This window comes from Notamacropus eugenii, chromosome 1 (genome assembly GCF_028372415.1).
Source record: "Notamacropus eugenii isolate mMacEug1 chromosome 1, mMacEug1.pri_v2, whole genome shotgun sequence".
NCBI lineage: Eukaryota > Metazoa > Chordata > Mammalia > Diprotodontia > Macropodidae > Notamacropus > Notamacropus eugenii.
This window is the reverse complement of record NC_092872.1, coordinates 754,499,166-754,521,171: the sequence shown is the minus strand read 5'-3', so window position 1 is coordinate 754,521,171 and position 22,006 is coordinate 754,499,166. Positions and strand designations below refer to the sequence as shown.

The 22,006-nt window shown below is 46.4% G+C and overlaps 1 protein-coding gene across 1 annotated transcript in view; it reads left to right on the top strand.

Annotated features, from left to right (window-relative positions):
* Positions 1-22,006, top strand: part of NBAS (NBAS subunit of NRZ tethering complex) — a 280,935-nt gene that overhangs the window by 236,176 nt on the left and 22,753 nt on the right. Inside the window, exons 49-50 of the mRNA XM_072642657.1 lie at positions 15,139-15,278; positions 17,653-17,797. Of these exons, the coding sequence (XP_072498758.1) occupies positions 15,139-15,278; positions 17,653-17,797 (285 nt within the window). The remainder of the gene's footprint in view (positions 1-15,138; positions 15,279-17,652; positions 17,798-22,006) is intronic.

Below are 22,006 nucleotides of genomic sequence, written 5' to 3'. Positions count from 1 at the left end.
CCTGACTCTCCTCTGATCCATTCTCCGTGGCTGAGTACGGACCTGATCATGTCACTTCCCCGTCATTAAACTCTAAGGACTCCTCCTTACCTGGGGGTTCACATAGAAGATCCTGCATCATTCAAAGCCTTCCACGACCTGGCTCCTCCCTGCCATTCCGCTGCCCCTGCTGTGGTCCAGCTGTGCTGGCCTCCTTGGAGTTTCTTATACATGACCTGCTGTCTCTGCACTTTTCTCTGCCTGATCCCCAGTCGGGAGAGTTCACTTCGTTTAGCTCAGTGCCAGACTCGCTCTCTGGATGAGGCTTTTTGCAGTCCCTCCCTGCCCTCCTTTCCCCTCTGACGTACCTTTCCCGTTGGAGGGTGGGGGCACACTTTCATCTTTCTTTCTGTCTCAGGACACATCGTAGGCTCTTACTAAATTCTCTGGGAGTGCCCTGCACCTCTCCAAGGCCAGTGTTTACAGAGCGTGTGCTGATCGTCCACAGGTAGGAGGACCACCTGTGGTCAATACAGGTCTATCCACTCCTTCCTACCCCCCAAAATGAGTGCAAGGCACCATCCCAGCCGGAGATAGGGACAGGGGTGTCCGTACATATTCTCAGGGATCTTAAACATGTAGTCAGTCAGTAAACATTTATGCAACACCTGCTGTGTGCCAGACTCTGTACGAGTGCTATGGGTATATAATACACAGAAGGAAGATTGCCCTCATGTAGCTTACAGCCACTCACCAAAGGACACTGAGAGCTGGAGAGGGAGAGGAAAGGAAGGCACCTGGGGAGAGTGGGGGGAGCGGGGTGCAGGCTGAAAAGTCTGAAGGAGTAAATGGGAAGTGGACAAAGTACGAGACAGCTGACCAGAGCCTTCCGTAAATGGAGGCCCCGGGGGCAGCTCTGTGCTCCACCCACTAATCTGAAGGGCAGAGGAGGTCTTGCATGATGTTGAGCTTTCTGAGGACATGATGCCCAAAGGAGGGCAGCCAGGTGGGCAATGGAAAAATGTATGGAGCTAAGAGTTTTGGGGGGTGAAGAAGGCAGCACAGACATCAGAGGGAGTCTGAGAGACCCTGTAGGAGGTGGCCCTTGGACCTAACCTTCTGCAGAGCTACCATGTAAGAGGCTGAAGGGGGGCCCAGTCCACGCCTTGGCCCAGCTGTAGCCCCAAAAGGCCACTTTACTCTCAGGACACCCAGGAGAAGAGCCAGTGGGCACACATGTGTTTTCCTTTAGCACCCTTGGGAAAGGATGACTGCAGCAGCCTCCCTCCTATGCTCTGCCATCTCCCTGAGACCCCCAGCCCCACACACAGATGCCACACAGTTGTTGACTGAATGAATGATGGAATTCAGCTCTCTTTATTTTAAGTTTGGGGAATCTGAGGCCCGAGAACGGGGAAGAAAGCACTTGTCCATGGTCACTCCACTCTGTGTGTGCTGCCCCTGACTCAGCATTTTCCTCTCCAGTGCCCCTCAGCCTTTATGTCATGGCAAGTGACTTTCACACGCTGTACTGTGTTCAATGGGGCTCTGGCTGCTCTCCTCATCTGAGTGACTGTCCCTGGTGACCTGGAATGCTCCAGGCAGGAACTGCCTGCAGGGTCTTGGGGCCAGCTCACAGCCTGAGCTGCTGGCATCCACATCCTCTACAGGTTTGCTCTTAATTTCTTGACGAATAGTTGGAGTCGTAAGTGCTATGTGCATTTTAATTAGTGTGATTGGATAAAATATCAGACCCAAGTTATTAGACTCAATTGGACTAGCTTCTATGGGACACCTGCTGCTTCCATACCCCTCCCCCATTTCTGTGTGTATATCTCTTGTTTGGTTTGTTTTTTCACAAGTGCTAAAAGGCACCTGAAAAGTCTCTGGAGATACTCATTAGAGTTGAACGATAATGATAGCAGAGAGCTAGTTTCTAGAACACTTGACAGTTTTCAAAACACTTTTTCTCAGAATAGGTCTGTGGATAGGTAGTGTACCTGTATTATTACCCATTTTGTGGATAAAGAAACCGAGTTTCCCCGATCTGATTTATCCAAGGCCACTTAGTGAATGTCAGACTCAGTTTTTCTGGGTCTTTGAGACAGACAAGAGGGACATTAGTGTAAGAGTCATGGACAGATAGCCTTATGGTGGAAGACAGTGGCCCTGTTGGGATGGATGGAGGCTCTGCCATCTTGTTCAGGTATAAAAACCCAAGCTCACTCCATTCTGTAGGGAGATGGATGAGGATTTCATTTCAGTTCAGTTCAGGTGACATTTAGTAAGTGCCTACCAGATAATGCTGTGCTCAGTGACATTTATCAAGTGCCTGCTAGATACACTGCACTTGGTGCTATGTGTTAAGAACTACAAGCGCTGTTGGCGTTGATCTTTTGGGAGGGGTGGGGCATGAGGCCTGTATCCTTAAGGTATAGAAGTCCCTTAAAAGTCCCTGTAAAGTCTTGGGAGAAGCCTATGGAGGAGAGGAAGTCCTTCTGGCTGGGCTGTCAAAGTTAGATTTCATGGAGGCTCTGGTGCCTTGTTCAAGTCCACACATGCTTGTTGACTACCTGAGCCTCGAAGGAAGAGGACTGCAGCTAGCAGAGGGAACTGTGCAAGAATCTGCTGCAGGCTTGGTGACCATGCGTCCAGATGGATGGAGGTGAGAAAGGATGGGCTGCGATCAGGGAGTACCACATGTCTTGAACGGGTCTACTGTGACACCCTTGGTTGGGGCAAGACTTGAGGGGCCTTGAGGAATGCATTTATTTGTCATTTGATGAGCATTGAGGTTTCTGAGCAGCATAGCACTGCGATCCAGCCTGTGCAAATGCATGGTGATGTGAGGCACCTTCCAACCTCAGAGGGTGCCTATGGAGGAGAATCTTGAGAGCCTTGGCTGAAGCTCCAGTCCCTGGCCCCTCCTCTTCTATACCCCTGGCCATTCTTTTCACCCTTTCACTATGCCCTTTGGAGCTCTCTTTAATTGTCTTTCCTCCTGCTGATTGCTTTAGATACAATTTCCACTTAATTTTTGGAACATGCGTAGCTTCTGCACTTGTCTAAACACCTGACAAGGAGCCCAGTCATAGACCCTGCACACAGGTGCTGGCTGGGTGCGCTTGGAAAGACCAGAGCCAATGTGGGACAGGAACAAGAAGTCACTCAGGCTATTCCAGAGGACTTAGGAAGGGGGGGGGGCGGTGCATTTGTTGTGTTGTTGGCTTATCTCCCCTGTTATCTGGCAAGCTCCCTTTGGGCAGGGCTGAGCATCACATATTTTTGTGTTTGCCTTGGTTTTGGCAGCTAGGTGCACCATAATGTACAGAGTGCTAGTCCTGGCTTCACAAAGGCTTGCTCACCTTCCTGAGTTTTAATCCAGCCCCAGACCCTTACTAGGTGGTTGACCCTGGGCAAGTCACTGCACCCTGCCTCAGTTTCCTCATCAGTAAAATGGGCTGGAGAAGGAAATGGCAAAACACTCCGGCATCTTTGCCAAGAAAACCCCAGATGGGGTCACAAAGAATCTGACAACAACAGTGGTTTGGGCAGATTTATCTAGAAATGGAAGCAGTGTGGCTTACCATAGGGCTCTATCGTTGTGGTTGTCCATCCACCGGTGAAGGGCACAGCCATCACATCCTCTCCTCCTTAGCCCATTGTGTCTGTGAGTCCTTCATAGCTGATGCCCACAATGTGCTGGAAGTTCTCCTTCAGCTTTTTCCAGCATACCAGGCACTCTTAGGCTGTCACTCACTTTTGTTCCCTGTCTGCCTCTTTGGTCATAGCCCTCTTTGAGGAGGGCTTTATGCAAATACTCATCTCCCTGGATTGGAGATACCAGATACAGGAGGAAATACGGTTACTTTCAGGCACTGTGGAAAGTGGCAGTGACCTGGCTTCCTCAGTAGGATGGATGATGATCTTATTCATTTAGAACAGCCACAACTAGTTACCAAGTGGGAGCTGCTGTCAGCTGTGTGGGAGAAATGGAATGCCCTTAGTCAGGTCTGGGGTCTTGGATACCGATAAGCAGACAGCAGGTCCTTGGGAAATGCATACTGGTAATGGGCAGAATCTCCCAACAGAGGGTGAGGTACAGCCAGGACAGGGCTGACTTGGGGGTGCCAGATTTGCATTCTGCCCGATAAAGCCCTGCAGGAGCAGAAGGGGACATGAATATTCATGAAGCAGGGAACCTCTAGTTACCTTTGGAGGAAGAACCCATCAGCATCCTGAAGCTGAAATTGTGGATAGCTTCAATGCATGAAGGCAAATCAGTGGAGCTTTCCTGCTCCCTGTGGACAGCAGGTGAAGTAGAAGGAAAATGGAATGAGAAATGACTCTGCCAGAGAGTCCATGGCCCAGGCAATGAGAATGCTCTTTTACTGCCTGGGTGACCTTTGATAAGTCACCAGAGCCAACCAGCCATCAACTTCACATCTGTAAATAACAGCCATTCAACATTTCTCTAGCTCTGCGTGGATTGTCTCATTTGACAAAGCCCATCAATGGCTCATCAGTGAGTAGGTGCCCCAGGTGTTGTGGCTATTTTCACATAGCTCCTAGTTTTTGGCCTCCCTAACTCCAAATCAGATGATCCCCAGGCACCTTGTAGTGGGAGTAAAATTGAGCCCCCAAACCTGAGCATAGTACTCAAGATGAGTCCAGACTGAGGGGATGCCTAGGATCTGTGCTGAGATTTTGTCTGAAGCAGAAGTTAAGCTCTTTGTCCTGTGGTTTACTCAATATTTTTGTTCCACATTCTCCAGATGGCCTAACACCATGTTATGATTTTGGCTCCGAGGATGTACTGTTGACTCAGTGAGATTGTATCTACCGACTCTTCAAACTCACTTTTCAGACAAACTGCTTACTCTCCTCAACTGGACCTTGCAAAGGTTGTGTGTGTGTGTGTGTGTGTGTGTGTGTGTGTGTGTGTGTGTGTGTGTGTGTGTGTGTGTGTGTGTGTGTGTGTGTGTGTGTGTGTTGTCTCTTTAATACTCATGTGTAAGACTTCCACCTTATCATAGGCTGGTCTTTGAGCCTGGTGTGATGCCATCATCCTCAACTGACCCTTCCAGCTTTGTGTTATCTGGACATTTAATGTTAGCACCTGACATATTTATCTAAAATACTGATAAACATTTCAGCAGGAGAAGGCCAAGGAGAGATCTGGGGCATGTTTCCCTAGAGAACTCCTTCCAAGAGGGCGACACGAGGCCATTAAGAGCTGATCCTTGTTTCTGTTCGTTTAACCTGTTCCGAATCTACCTGATGGTTCTTTTAGTTAACCCTCACTTCCCTTTGTCTTGTCTGCAGGAATGCCATAGGAAACTAAACAGTGCTGGAAAACCTAAGGCAGTGAGAAGTTCAGTGTTCCCCTGATATTCAAGTCTAATCACATTGTCCCCAAAGGACATGAGCTTAGCTTGGCACGTAGCATGCCATGTTGTTGGTGAAGCCAGCTGGGCTTTTGGTCTTCACAGGGCTCCCTATTGTAGATGCTCACCAGCCACTCTTTTCATGAAACATTTTCAGATTTTGCTAGGAATCGAAGTCACACTCTTGTCCTAGAATATGCAGCCTCCATTGCTTTGCCTTCTTAGAAAGTTGGAGCACCATCTGTCCTTCTCTGGCCTAGTGGCACCTCTCCCATTCCTCAGTCTTTCATTGACTTTGCATTTTTCATATGGTCAGAGCTTGGAAAATGTTTGTTAAATTGAAGGGCCTGTTCTAATCCCCCTTGCTTATCCTGCATTCCATACGTTATGATTTCTTGCTGTTTGGATAGTCCATGTCCCACAGGGCAGTACAGCCCTGACCTCCTAAAGATGGGCCCTTCCAGCTTTGGCATGATCTCTTCCATGGTTAAATGCACTCTCTGGTGTTCTTTCTAGGTTATATGCTTTCAAGGCTCTCTCCACCTGGACAAACTGTGTTCTAGGGTCCCCTAAACTCCTGCATTTCATATTCTAAACTCCCTTCAGCCCCTCATGTTCCACATTCTAAGATCCTTTCTGTTCTGACGGATTCTGAGTCCATTCCTGCCTTAAGTCACTCGTCTTCTTTATGTAGGGCACACTGAAAATAGTTATGGTGATATTAGGAGGGGTGGAGAGTAGGCTGGACCGGTGAGTTCGTTGATGAGGAACTCCCAGTGTGGAAACTGTTCACTAGTTCAGATCAGCAAATAGTACTTACCTGGTGGTCTTAGGAGTTGCCTGGCATCCTGAGGGCTTGAGAAAATTATTGCCCATCATCTCCCAGTCAGACTGACTCTCTGACTCCAAAGCTAGTCCTTTCTCCAGTGTGCTGTGCCTCTCCTTTGAGTAAGAAGACCATTTCATTCTGTGCTCTGATGGCTTCTCATTGGTGAGTTCCTCTCAGAGCCCTCATTGAGGAAGGCCCTGCCATGCTCATTTCTAACCTGGTTTAGCTCCTGACTCTCTTGACTACTTTTCCACCTTGCTTCCTTCTCATCTCCTCCCTTTCTGAGTTGTCTTCCCTGTTAGATGTAAGCTCATTGAGCACTGGGCCTGTCCTTCTGTTTGCTCTTATTTAGATTCTCAGTGCTTAGCATAGTGCCTAGTACACACTTTATGTCATCCATTCCAGCCCAGTCTGTTTCAGATAAGAAAAGAATAGGGAAATTCTAGCAAGAGCTGGACTAAATCCTGCCAGCTATGTAAGCCTGATTTTGATAGTCGGTGACTTCCAGATATACCTAGGAGGACATGGAGGGGCGTGTGGGGTCAGAGAAGGAAAGGGGCAGATGTTTGGAGACACTTCCCTCCTTTATGGAAATGCCTTGCTAATGGCGATCATTCTGTTCATTTTCTTTGTATCCTCAGCATCTGGCAGACTGACACAGAGTGGGTGGTTAAGGAATGCTTGTTGATTGATATCTTCTTTAAGAAGAGAGTGGGAACTGTTCACAGTGGTGAGCACCAAAGTCGATCAACGGAATCGCTGTCCTGCTACGGGAGTCCCTTTTCAGTCAGCTCTTGGTACTTGCTTGCAAGACACTGATGAGTTAGTGTTGTTCAGCCATCCCAGTCATGCCCAGCTCTCTGTGACCCCATTGGGGGTTTTCTTGGCAAAGATACTGGAGTGGTTCACCATTTCTTTCTCTAGCTCATTTTACAGATGAGGAAACTGAGGCAAACAGGGTGAAGTGACTTTGTCTGAGGCTGGATTCGAACTTATGCAGAAGAGTCTTTCAGATTCTAAGCCCATTGATGTATTAGAGGAATTATCAAAACAAATACCAAGGCCGAAGATGAGATAAAGGCGTGAAGAAGACGTTGTCCAGCTATTGCACTTCCAGTCTGACTAACTCAGGGAAGCTGTTGAGACAAAATGAGTTGTGAATGAAAAGATCTCAACTTGTATCATCATTGTTCATACAGAAGTTTATCTGAGGTAAAGCAGTTGTGAGATGGAGGAGGTCAATACAGCCCAGAAGCCACATCCAACTAGCCAAACCCTGGTTCCCTTCCAGTTGGAGAGATATGGCAATCAGGTGCAACACAGATTTGGAGTATAAACTCATTTGTAAAGTGCTAACAGTGGAGGTGCTGGAAGATTACCAGCAGCACTGCCTCACCAAATAGCCAAGAGCAGCAGAGGAGAAAATGAGTCTGTAGAAACCTTGGCACAGAACCTAACAAAGCCAGGTCATCCCCAGAACGTTTCTGGGTGAAACTGGAAGGTTGACAACAAACAGATGAAAATGGCATCATTTTCCATTGTTTTTATCATGTTCTACTTCCTCCATCAATGACAGAGAGATGACTGTTGTTCTCTTCTTATGCTCCAAGCCCTCTCAAGGAGTTGATCAGGACAGGCCAAGGAAGTCTGGGAGAATCATTGGAATCACTGCAGACACTCAGTGAGTGGGGTAAGATCCCAGCGGGTGGCACGATTCTTCCAAAGGGAGTGGAGAGGGTATCAGTAACTTCTGACCCATGGGCTATTTTCTCATATGTCAAGAAAGTTCTGTGCTTGTCTTAGGAGTACCATTGATGAAAATATGAGAAAAAAATAAGTGAGTTTTTGCAAATTGTTCTTTATAGCAGTTGAAATCTTCTCAAGAATACAAGGTCCATTCACATTTCATTTTATGTTGGCTTTTTTAAGTGACTCAAGAAGAACAGAATGGATCTTTTAAGGGTCTCTTCGAACAAGGTTCTTCACATATGTTTGTTGGAATCATCATACAAGATGTCTTGGTAGATTCTGACTTCAGAGAGAGCTTTACTTCATGATTCTGGGAGACTGCCTCATCATATGAAGGAGGCATCAACTAGAGGATGGGGAAACATGAATTTCCAAACACCCCAAGTGTTGGAAAAAGTGTTCAAATAGAAGAGGAATGCCTAGGAATGATGAATTGCCTTCCCCTTGTAAAACGTAACCTCTTTGAGGGCAGCAGCCACCTTGCTGACTTGTGTTTTTGTATGGCAATGCGCGCACATGGTTCCATCCTTCAGAGGTTCATTCATTCTACTGCAGGTGATGGTATCTGAATCTGAGAATCCTCCTGGCTCTTCCTAGTGAGAGCCATGGCCATCCCAGTGCTGACTGACTAGGGTCTCAGGGCCCTGACTTCTTTTCCAACCTTCTTTTTCAGTTATCATGGACAGCTTCTGCCAGAAAGAGAATAATCAAACTGGCCATGCCATCAAGGAGGCATGTTCACCTTGGGCACTGCCCAAATGGAGATAATTACCTTGCCACATAATGCTACCTCCCTCCCCTCGAAGATGGGAGAGCCTTTTGGCAAGTTGCAAGGGTAGCCAGGGATGGATGAAAGTCCTGGTTTTGGCAAGGTGGTGACATGGTGGTCTTACCTTTCCTCTGGTATGGGGGATGACATCCAGTCATGCCACCTTCCTGTGATTCTTTATAGCAGTTCCTTCTTCCCCATCTACTCTGGTTCAGAGAAGTGACTCCCCTGCTCCTGCTAAGTCTCCTGGCTGAAGCTTAGAGAGTTTGTAGGTCACTATGGGGAGCTCCTTGCCAGGTCAGGGTCAGAAAGGTGGGACTAACCCAGAACAGCTGCCTCTGGGCCAGGTGGATATTCCTTGGTTGACCTGGAGGAGAGAATTCTGGTGACAATTGGTGACTGTGCTTGGATGCTTGACTCAGAGCTGAAGGAGCCTGAGAACAGAGGATGTCTCTGTCAGAAAGGAGACCACTGTACTAGTGGAAGGAAAGAGTCAGAAGAACCTTGGGGTTCTGGACCACTCCCTGTCAGCGAGGTCACAGCCAGGTGCTCTCATTCCCCTAGACCTCAGTGGAGCTCAAGTTGGGCTGCGTGACCCCCAAGGTTCCCTGTAGCTCCAAATCCTGGGAGACTGAATTCCTTAGTGTATGAGTTTGAATATCACAGTTACATTTTTTCCCATTATATTTGGTATATAATAAATTCTTAGGCACATAGACTGTTCTAACTGGAAGGAACCTGAGAGACCACCTTGTCTGGCTCCCTAATTTTATACATGAGAAAAATGAGAGCCAGAGAGAGGAGGTTTCCCCAAGGATGCACAACAGTTAGTGACAATGCATCTTGATGCAAATATCAGGTGTTTCTATTTATCTGTTTCACTCTTCACAAGAATAAATCAGGGAGAGGGTTGAGAACCTCAGAGCTGGTTGCTGTCTTAAGTATTCTCAGGGGCTAGGACAGACATACAATATAGAGCCCCTTCATAGTTGACAAGTTATTTACATGTAAAAAGAAAGATATTTCAGGAAGTGCTTAATTAGTGTTTGCTCATGCAGTTGGTGGGCACTGAGTCACCCTGGGCATGAATGGCCAATCCATGCTCTTCCACCTGGGAAGATCATGGGGACTGGGAGTGGTCCTGCTGGACTGCAGAGGGGCACATGGGGTCCTCCTTTTCCAAAGGGAAGAAAAGAGCTGCAGCAAACTCTTGGCCCCTGAGTTTGATTTCAGCTCCTGACAGCATTCAAATCTAGTCTGTCATGGAAGGGTGGTGAGTGAACATGTAGAGAAGGAGGCAGTGATCACAGAGTACCAGCATGACTTCATCAGGAATGGCCATGCCAAGTGTGGGGCTGCTTCACTTGACTGTGTTTATTTGTTACAAGGAGGGGGAAGCATCTAAAGGGTCGGGGGAACACACACCCAAAAAAAGAAGGAAGAGGAGACAGTTGTGGAAACATTTTTAAAAACGCGTGTAAGTGAGCTGAATGGAGCTTAGAAGCAAACAGACCAACAGGGCAGCGTTATTATATACTTTAACAAAGTGAACTCTTTGTAAGAGAGATTTGCTGTCTCATGTGCTGTCCTCTTGTTCTGTTCTTTTTTTATATGGAAATATTTATTTGAATATTTTTAGAAAAAGCTTTTTAAAGAATGCACCCTTGCACACCCTCCCTTCTTCCCTGCCTCCCTTCTCTGGAGGTGAGGGCCTGTGGGTGTGGAGGACAGCATATACAGTCTCACTCAGGGAATACGTTGGTGAGTTTTGCTGAACTGTCCTTTCCCCGCCAAGTTTATTTGTTTTCAGTTTTCAACAGTCACTTCCTTAAGTTTCAAATTTTCTCTACCCTCTACCCCCCCCTCCCCAAGATGGCATGCAATCTTATATGGGTTCTACACGTGCGTTCCTATTAAGCACATTTCCACATTACTCATGTTGCATAAAAGAATTAAATGGGAGAAAACATGAATAAAACTAAACAAAACTGAACGTTAACAAAAGAGAAAAGAGTCTGCTTCATTCTGCGTTCCGACTCCATGTTCTTTCTCTGGATGTGGATGGCATTTTGCATCAGGAGTCCTTTGGAAATGTTTTAGGTCCTTGCCTTGCTTGGAGAACTAAATCTGTCAAAAACAGTCCTCACACACTGTGGCTGTTACTCTGTATAATGTTCTCCTGGCTCTGCTCACTTCACTCAGCATCGGTTCATATAAGTCTTTCCAGGTTTTTCTGAAATCCACCTGTTCATCATGTCTTACAGCACACAAGTATTCCATTACATTCATATACCACAACTTATTCAACCATGCCCTGGTTGATGGACATCCCCTCAATTTTCAGTTCTTGGCTACCACAAAAAGAACTGCTATAAATGTTTTTGTACATGTGGGTCCTTTTCCCATTTTTACGGTCTCTTTGGGATATAGCCCTAGAAGTGGTATTGCTGGGTCAAATGGTGTGCATATTTTTGTAGCCCTTTGGGCATAATTCCAAATTGTTCTCCAGAGTGGTTGGAGTCTCCAACTCTCCCACATCTTCTCCAGCATTTATCCTCTTCCTGTTTTGTCGTGTTAACCAATCTGATTGGTGTGATGTGCTACCTCAGAGTTGTTTTGATTTGCATCTCTCTAATCACTAGAGATTTAGAGCATTTTTTCATATGACTATAGATATCTTTAATTTCTTTCTCTGAAAGCTGCTTGTTTTCCTTTGACCATTTATCAGTTGGGGAATGGCTTGTATTCCTGTAAATTTGACTCAGTTCTCTATACATTTTAGAAATGATGCCTTTATCACAGATACGAGTTGTAAAAATTCTTTCCAAGTTTTCGATTTCCCTCCTAATCTTGGTTGCATTGGCTTTGTTTGTGCAAAAACTTTTCAATTTGATATAATCAAAGTTATCCATTTTGCATTTCATAATGTTCTCTGTCTCTTGTTTGGTCATAAATTCCTCCATTCTCCACAAATTTGACAAACCAATTATTCCTTGCTTCTCTAGTTTGTTTATAGTATCAGCCTTTATACCTGCATCTTGTACCCATTTGGACTTTATTCTGATATACGGTGTCAGGCACTGGTCTGTGCCCAGTTTCTGCCATACAGTTCTCTGGTTTTCCGAGCAGTTCTTGTCAGACAGTGAGTTCTTATCCCAGAAGCTGGGGTCCTTGGGTTTATCAAACAGTAGACCACTATGGTCAGTGACTACTGTGTCTTGTGTACCTAAGCTATTCCACTGATCTTTGGGTCTTTGCCAGTACCGAGTGGTTTGGATGATTGCTTGCTTCATAAAACAGTTTAAGGTCTGGTGTGGCTAGGCCACCTTCCCTAGTGTTTCTTTTCATTAATTCATTAATTCCCTTGATTTAGCTTTATAAAATAATTTTTGGTAATTTCATTGCTATGGCACTGAATAAGTAAATTAATTTAGGTAGAATTGTCATTTTTACTATGTTAGCTTGGCCTACCCACAAGTAACTGCTATTTCTCCAGTTATTTATATCTGACTTTATTTGTACAAAAAGTGTTTTGTAACGAACTGCCTTTTTTATTTGTTAAAAGGGATGAGTTGCTGGATAAGGGGAGAATGAGGAATATATTTGAAAGTGAAGGAAATGGAATATGAAAAGACATATATGGGAATAAAGATTAATTTTGGAAGAAAAGCAAAGGGCCATGATAGTCTCACTGCCAGAGTCACTGGGGCTGAGCCTTTCTGAACAGTGTAATGCAGAGGACAGAAGGCTGACCTTGGAGTGTGGAAGGCTTTTGTTAGCCCCACCTCTAGTACATATTGGCTGTTGGACTCTGGGCAAGGAAGTCGCTGAACTTTGCCCAAAGCACCTGACAGAATATGTTGGTGGATGGAACTTTCTCATGTGAGTGAAGAGCTCCCTATATGAAGAACATTACAGGCCCAGACCAACGAATCCAGAGATGTCTTTAGAAAAAGTTTATCCAGCTCTCAGCAAAGCAGTGGACAAAGTCGGACTCTAATTGGAAACGGAGAATTGTGCGCTCGAGGGTAGAACAGGAAGGTGGTGTATTCAGAACCGAATGACCCAACTGGAAGAGTTGTCATCAATGATTTGATATCCATGGGGAAAGAAGTTCTCCAGTAGAATACCCGAGGGGCAGACACAGCCTTAAAGCTTCTAGTCTTCACACACTCTGAAGCTGGGATAAAAGCCTAGATCCCAGCTATGAAATATGTAGATAGCCTCGAGGTGGGAGGTGTAGCCTTTGGAACCATCACCATGTTGATATGAATCTCAGAGGAGGACTAGCAGCTCTTCTTCCCTCCTGTGTTCTACAGTTTTAAGTACTCAGTATTTGTTAATCCCCTCCTGTGGGTGCCAGGTGAGTTCAATCTCTGCTGGGCCTCCTTCTGACCTGGGTTTTAGTATAGCTTCCATACGTGACATTCTCGGATTCTTGTCTCAGCAAGAAACTTTCTTTTTTCCCCTCAAAAGCAAGTCTCTTCCTGTGCTTCCAGAGATCATTTGTATTTCCTCTGAAGGTTATTTGCCCAATAGAAAAGAGATTAAATATTCATGGTTGCTACTATAAACGCACTGGTTAGCTTCTGCTTCTTGTGGAGGGGGACAGAGCTGAGACTAAGATGGAAATGGGCTTTGGGAAGGGATTTACTAGCCAAGACTAAGAGAAAGCATGTGGTTTATTTAGATTGATTCAAAAGCAAGGACATCAAGCTGTTGGGTATCTGGGAATAGTGAGTCTCTGGTATGTCTGACATGCAAATTCTAGTCTGATTCATTTTGTTATGTGATGGGATCCAGAACAAAACAAAAGAGAGAAGAGAGAAAAATGATTTATATTTTCAATTTCACTTGCTTTAAATTTACCTCATTCTCCATACCTCTTCAGTCACACTCTCATAACATTGTAAGCTGCTCTGCAGATATGTAGAAAATAGAACATTTCTGCAGAACTTAGGCTTGTGCAGGAAGGCAGCCTGAAGCAGCACCATGTGGTAGGGCGATCCCTGGGCCCCAATCCAGGCCCTCATAGCCCCTAGCCCTGGGGACAAGTCACTTAAAGTCTAGGTCTCAACTTCCTCTTCTGTAAAATGGAAATAAACCTCTACTACTGAACTCATACACAGTAAATCCCTGATGTACTGTGGAAATGTGGTCTGTACTCCTCGAAGTGAAGCTTAAAGGATGGAAAAAGAAGTCTGTATGAGAGGAGCCAGGCAGGCAGAGAGCTGGTCTGGAAGCCAGGGAGACCAGAAGCTGCAGCAGATGGAGTCAGGAAGATCTAGGTTCCGATCCAGCTTCAGACACTTCGTGGCTCTGTGACCCTGGGCAAGTCACTTACCTCTTTGTGCCTCAGTTTCCTTATTTGTAAAGTGGGAATAATGAGAGCACCTACTTCCCAGGGGAGTTGTTGTAAGGATCAAATGAGATCCTATTTGCTTAACGCAATGATTGCCAGTCAGGGACACAATAGGTACTCTGTAAATGTGGGTGTATGTGTGCCTGTCAGGCACGTGCAGTTGGAGCATCATGCCAGGCTCTTGGTACGCACAGAGACACAGATTAAATTGCCGCCTTGGGAAGCTGACGTGTCCTGGGGGAGGCTCAGGGGGCATGGGCCTCAGAGAGTATCTTGTCCAGCTCCTCCATTCTTTAGAAGGGAAAACTGAGGCCCAAGCAGTTTAGTCCTTGCCCAGGGACACCTGGCTGGAATCCCACCCTGATCCGCTGAATCCATCCCCAGACTTCTCTTCATTAAACTCCATGTTGCTCCCCTACAGATCTGTGCACGTACACACACACACACACACACACACACACACACACACACACTGCACACGTATGTCCATGCAGATGTGATGGCTGGCATCCATGTAGCACTGTAAGGTCTCAGAGACCTGTCTGTGTGTTATGTCTTTGGATCTTCACACATGTCCGTGGGGGAGGTCTCAAATGTGTCCGACTCTTTGTGGCCCCATTTGGGAGGCTCTTAGCAGAGATCCTGAAGTGTTTGGCCATGTCCTCTGGAGGTGGTGTTACTATCCCCATTTTATGGATGAGGAAACAGGCAGGAAGGGCTTAAGTGCTTGCCCACAAGGGTCACAGTGCTGGTCAGTGTCAGGATGGATTGGATTTCAGGTCTCCCTCTCATCAGTGTTCTTTTCGCTGCATCACACAGCTGCCTCTAAATACACAAATTATGCAGAATTAACATGTAAGTATTTGGGGGTACTCAGAGCACTAGCATGTGGAGAGGGGATCCAGCGAGGTTCTAGGTGATTTTTCAGCTGAGCCTTGAAGGGAGCCAAGGGCCCAAAGAGCATGATCTGACCTGTGCAGATGTTTGGGGCATTGGGAGTTTCAGCTCTCCCAGGGGCTTCTGGGATCCTCCTCTCCAGCATTCTTGTCTTTCTCCCCCGCAGATCACTGTTTCTGACATTGAGAATGAGGAAAGACGCTCCACTCTCTTCTCAGGTCTCCTCGAGGCCAGTCATCAGCAGGTGGAATTTCAGCACCTGGCCTTGCTCTTGCAAGCATGGCCCCCTGTGAAAAGTGTGGACCTGTAAGTATGGTCACAAAGAGATGGTGTATTCAGATTATCTTTTATTTTGAAAATTGCAGTCTTTGAAAGAAATCTTGAGACAAAAATCCTATTTTCAAAAAAAGCATTTACTAACGTTACCTTCTTGAGCTGGTCATAAGAACTCACAGCATAGACCTTTAGAGTTAGACAACTTTGCCCCCTCACATTTAACTGCTCAGGAAACTGAGCCCCAGAAAAGGGAAACCGCTTTGCTCAGGGATAGACAGCTCGTAAGTAGGAGTCGGTCCTGGAAGCCGGGTCTTGTGCACCTTGGAGTAACCTTCCCCTCATTGCTCTGTGGGATCAGAGCACTCAGCTCCAGAACACAGGCGATGTTGCCCTGGGAGGCAACTGGTGCTGGGGCTAGTCGCCAAACAGTTATACAGGAAGCACTTTCCATGTGTCAGGCATGCAGTTGGGGTTGGCGGACAGAGGAGGGCATGGTGAAGAAACCTGCTAAGAATTGCTCACCTTTAATGGGGTTCATGGGAGGGAGGAGCCTAGGGACCAGGCACTTCTGAGCTGTGAATCTGGGCCTGATGCGATCGTCTGGTAGAAAGGTGAAGATGCCAGGAGGAGTGAGCACTGAGCCTGGTTTCCATTTTGTTCCATTTTCATTTTATTTTTCAGTTAATGAGCATTTGGTTTTTTTTTTCTCTCTCTCTCTCTCTCCTACTCCCCTCTCCCGATTAAAAAGAAAAAAGCCCTCAGAACTGGTACATATCATCCCCCAGAGCACATATCCCACATGTGTCTCATTCTGGGACCATCCCCTCTCTCCTGGCCGGTGGGTGCCCCATCAATGCCTTGGTCATTGCCCTGGCTGGAGAAGCTCCAGCTCACAGATAGGGCCACTAAGTGACTTGCCCACAGATACCCAGCAGGCAAAGGCCAGAGCCAGGATTTGAATCCAGGACCTTGGACTGCTTCTTCTCTTTGCTACCAAGTTATGTTTTCCACAGTGATGTCTTTCCATGGCTTGCTTGGGGGCCGACCTGTCTGACTTACATGTCAGAAGTGTCTGCAGGCCCACTGGGAATCTGATGATGTTTTTACCATCCCGCTGACTTGTAACAAACACCTCGTTTGATCTCTTATCCAGACAGGTTTGCAGCAGTGCTGGTTGGCCTTTTTGTGTCAAGCTCCTCTTATTCTTCTCGAATAGAAACGTTCAGAGCTGACATTCAGAGCTGTCTTCCCTTAGAGCTAGTCTAATCCAGCCCTTTTATTCAGTAATAATAAGAGTAGCTTACGTTGATGGCCCTCACAATTTCCAGAGTTTTTTGGCATAGTGGAGAATCTTTTAATAATCTCATCAACAAGTGGCAGCTTAGTGAGTTGGGGCAGTTGGCCCAGGGTCCCAGAGAATGTTAGTGGTGGATGCCCGCCTCCTTGGTTCTCAGCCCAATGCTACTTCTGAGTGTGAGCGATATTCCCTTGGAGACAGTTTTGATGTGAAACGCAGGGCTCTGATGCCACCTTTGCCATCAAACCATCCTCCATTGGCTTCTAAGCCAACCCTTTTTGGTTTGTATTTGTAGAGAAAGGGGCTAAAGAAGAAGGTATTGGGGGAGGAGTGAGGCAGGGCAGGGGATGTACTCTGTGCTGGGCTCTTGATGCAGAGAGGGATTTGATGAGTTCTCCTCTTTCACAAAAGCACAGAATTAGAGCCAGTGAGTTGAATTGATAGGACTGCTTTCATCATCTCCCTTCCAGAAAGGATTCCCCAACCCTGAGAGCTCATGGGTGGCATGGGCTGCCTGCCTTGGGACGTGTTGAGTTTTTTGTTACCAGACATTGTCCATCAAAGGCTGGATGATGGCTTGGTGGGAGAGGTAGATGGGGGTTCCTATTCCAAGGATGGGTCAGGGTTGGACTTCATGTCCTTTGAGATCCTTTCCAGGGCTGAGGCCTGTAAGCCAGCTTCACCTCATTAACCAAACAGCCTGACCAAATGCCTTGCTTTCCCTCCATGCTAGTTTTCTTACCTGCCAAATACTAGTGGTCATCACAGTTGGTTAGAGGCAGCTTTGTCCTTGTTAGATGGATAGAATGTCTGACAGGTGCTTTGAGATCTTGAGGCACAGTGACAGGGACACCTGACCCCCAGTCTAAGACCCTTTGTATTGTGCCACTGACTTCTGGAGTGACGTGGGGGCCAGGGGATTTCCTCCAGGGACAGGCACAGAATGTCTTAAACTTTTATTTTGGGGTCCTTGAGAGGCTGGAAGCGCCTGGACTTTCTGGCACAGCTAGTGTGACTGTGATAGGGAGAGGGGTGCCCACCCTCTTCTCCCCTCTTTGGGATTTTGACGATGCCTCCTATTCACTGCCTCCCTTTTTCTCTGGTCAGGAGCAGCAGGGACGATAATCCCTGGATGAAGCTTGCAGCAGCGATGCTGTCCAGGTGCATGGACGAGAACAAGGCTGCCCTGGGCCAGGACGTGTTGACACTCTGCCGTTCTCTGTACCACACCCCTCAGAGCCTTCCCCTGGAGGTGAGTGGCCCCTGGTGCTGCTGGGGACCTCCCCTAGTCGGAGGCCTGGACTCAGCATTGCCTGATAAGGACCCATCATTTCTAACTTGCTGAGGAAAGAAGCCTCCCTTAAGAAGGCTGAAAACGAGTTTTCTTCCAGATAATACTTCCAGGTGTCCCCCCACATCAACCTTAGTGGTCTCGCCGTTGCCTAGGTCAGTGATGCAGATCCTTTTGTGGCCAGCTTCTTGTATCCCAGTGTACCCCAACAGGCACCAGCCTTGCCAGGCTCTGACCAAGAATCCAGTAACTCTCTTTCTACCCTTTTGGGGGATTTACAAAACCACAGCTTTCATTCTCTCCAAATAGAGTATGCTTAAAAAAAAATAAATCGGTTCACTTTCCTTCTGATCCATGGTTTTGATCTGGCCACCTGTATTAAGCCCAAAACAGACATTAGTGGTCAGCACATTCAGTGACCATGCCATGTTGGTGGCTCCTGTGATTGAGCCAGGCCTCCATTCACGGCTTTCCCTTTCCTAGTGAAGATTCTAGCACATGTCTCCCAGCCCCCTTTGAGTCCTCTGCCTGTCCAGGGCCTGTATAGTGGATATGCCCACTTTGTGAGAGACTGTCCAAGGGTGTCTTTGTACTAATTGGTCTGTGGGACTCATCTTTCTGGAGGAAAGACTTCCGTTTTTTCTAACCATGGATGATATGGCTGCGTAACTTCCTTCAGCAGCCTGAGATGCAGAGCAGAGGATGAGCATGGAAATAATTTTGGCTAGAGGACTGTCAGGGCAGGAACCTTGGTAGGAGGAGCAGACTGGGGAAGCAAAGGAGGAAGGTGCTGTGGGGGTGATTCTGAGGGAGGCCAGAAAGCCTGGAGATCACAATGAGACTGAAGGAGAGGTTACAAGTGGCAAGGCAGGGTAAGAGATGGGAGAGGAGGAGGAGATAAGAAAGCATTTATTAAGTTCCTTCCATATGCCAGGCACAAGACGGCCCCTGCCCTCGCAGAGCTTCTAGTCTGAGGGGGCCTAAGGTCTGGTCTCCGTGGGAGGGATGCCCAGCAGGCGTGCCCCATGGCCACCTGCTGCTGGAGGAGTATGGTGCTCTGAACAGACTGTTGCACTGAAAATGTTTTCATATGTAAAATGATTAGAAAAGTGAAATATTAAGTTTGGTTCTTTGAATCCTCCTTGTTATCATTCAAGTGGATTACGCTCATTAGGAATGCAGGCTTTGTGAACGAGTGGCTGAGAAAGGAACCAGAGCAGTATTTATGGACTGGATTTAAGCGAGGTCATCCATCTTTTAAACCAGCCTTCCTTGTGTCTGTATAAGACTCATTCTCTAAAATCCTGGAAATGACAACAAACAGTAGGCGTCAGTCAGTGAAAGTCCAGGTCTAGGGGTGACCCTTTGAAGGCCTTGCAAGGGGAATGTGAGTCCAGAAGACCTGGGGCCTGCGAACCAGTCCAGCCAAGTTAAGAGTAGCTTGGGATCAGTATCGCAACATGTGATGCGATGACACCAGAGCGTTGCACTTGGGGCCGCACTAGTTCTTGAAGACCTTGTGTTGTGTTGGAAGGAATGGCGGTTGGCATCCATGGAGGGAGCGCCATATTCCAGCTTCTCAGTGCACCTGTGATCTTGCCGATACAGGTACTTGGTCCCACAGTGGCCTGTGGGGATGGCTGATCCAATGGGAGTTGTCCAATATCTCCTGATCTGCTGGGTGATGAACCTTCTCTAGCTCTGGGTGCACAGCCTGTCTAGCCCATCAGTCACTGCTTTCAAGGTGTGGCCTGGATAGTGATGGTTTGCAGCTGCTTTTCTTTGGCCCCCTGGGTGATCTGGAGAACCCTGGCGTCCCAAAGACAGGCCTTTGTTTTAGGCGGAAGTTTGTGATATTTGAAAGAACTATAGACCTTTCCCAAGACAGTCTTGCCTGCCATCCTTGGGTTCCATGTCACACCCAGCTCAGTGTTGACTTGTCATCTTTCTGAGCTCTGTGGAGTGCTGGAGGGGATGCAGGGTATAAAGCTGGGAAGACTTGGGGTCAAGTCTGGCCTTAGCCACATTCTGCCCATGTGACCCAGGGTAAGGTGCCCTCACCCATTGTAGGGGCAATGACAGTCTTCCTGGAAGGACTGAGACCTGAGGGCATGTGGGAAAGTCCCGTGCTTTGTCAGTGATGCTTTATGTCTTTCTAGAGTAGGTGTTCCCTTTGCCCCTGAGCCTCAGTTTCCCCACTGTTTGAAGTGGGCATGATGACGGGTTGTTGAGAGGTGGGGAGGGAGGGCCAAGCCTCAGCAACCTAGACAAGGCTGTTGGTTCTCTCACTGACTTCTAGTCAAAGAGGATTAAAATTTTAGTTTCATAGTCTGACACTTATCTGTTTCTTTTTTTTTTTTTTTTTTTATTTAGCTTTTAACATTCATTTTCACAAAATTTTGGGTTACAGATTTTTCCCCTTTTCTCCCCTCCCCCCCCAAACACCAAGCATTCTAATTGCCCCTATGACCAATCTGCTCTCTCTTCTATCATCCCTCTCTGCCCTTGTCTCTGTCTTCTCTTTTGTCCTGTAGGGCCAGATAGCTTTCTATACCCCTTTACCTGTATTTCTTATTTCCTAGTGGTAAGAACATTACAGTTGATCCTAACACTTTGAGTTCCAACTTCTTTAGCTCCCTCCCTCTCCACCCCTTCCCTTTGGAAGGCAAGCAATTCAATATAGGCCAAATCTGTGTAGTTTTGCAAATGACTTCCATAGTAGTTGTGTTGTATAGGACTAACTATATTTCCCTCCATCCTATCCTGTCCCCCATTACTTCTATTCTCTTTTGATCCTATCCCTCCCCATGAGTGTTGACCTCAAATTGCACTCTCCTCCCCATGCCCTCCCTTCTATCATCCCCCCCCACTCTGCTTATCCCCTTATCCTCCACTTTTCTGTATTGTAAGATAGGTTTTCATACCAAGATGAGTAGGCATTTTATTCTTTCCTTTAGTGGAATGTGATGAGAGTAGACTTCATGTTTTTCTCTCACCTCCCCTCTTTATCCCTCCACTAATGAGTCTTTTGCTTGCCTCTTTTATGAGAGATAATTTGCCCCATTCAATTCTCCCTTTCTCCTCCCAATATCTTTCTCTCTCACTGCTTGATTTCATTTTTTTTTAAGATATGATCCCATCCTCTTCAATTCACTCTGTGCACTCTGTCTCTATGTGTGTGTGCGTGTGTGCATGTGTGTGTGTGTAGTCCCACCCAGTACCCAGATACTGAAAAGTTTCAAGAGTTACAAATATTGTCTTTCCATGTAGGAATGTAAACAGTTCAACTTTAGTAAGTCCCTTATGACTTCTCTTTGCTGTTCACCTTTTCATGGTTCTCTTCATTCTTGTGTTTGGAAGTCAAATTTTCTTTTCAGCTCTGGTCTTTTCATCAAGAATGCTTGAAAATCCTCTATTTCATTGAAAGACCAATTTTTCCCCTGAAGTATTATACTCAGTTTTGCTGGGTAGGTGATTCTTGGTTTTAGTCCTAGTTCCTTTGACTTCTGGAATATCCTATTCCATGCCCTTCGATCCCTTAATGTAGAAGCTGCTAGATCTTGTGTTATCCTGATTGTATTTCCACAATACTTGAATTGTTTCTTTCTAGCTGCTTGCAATATTTTCTCTTTCACCTGGGAGTTCTGGAATTTGGCCACGATGTTCCTAGGAGTTTCTCTTTTTGGATCTCTTTCAGGCGGTGTTCTGTGGATTCCTTGAATATTTATTTTGCCCTCTGGTTCTAGAATCTCAGGGCAGTTTTCCTTGATAATTTCATGAAAGATGATGTCTAGGCTCTTTTTCTGATCATGGCTTTCAGGTAGGCCCATAATTTTTAAATTGTCTCTCCTGGCTCTATTTTCCAGGTCAGTTGTTTTTCCAATGAGATATTTCACATTATCTTCCATTTTTTCATTCTTTTGGTTTTGTTTTGTGATTTCTTGGTTTCTCATAAAGTCATTAGCCTCCATCTGTTCCATTCTAATTTTGAAAGAACTATTTTCTTCAGTGAGGTTTTGAATCTCCTTTTCCATTTGGCTAATTCTGCTTTTGAAAGCATTCTTCTCCTCATTGGCTTTTTGAACCTCTTTTGCCAATTGAGTTAGGCTAGTTTTCAAGGTGTTATTTTCTTCAACATTTTTTTGGGTCTCCTTTAGCAGGGAGCTGATT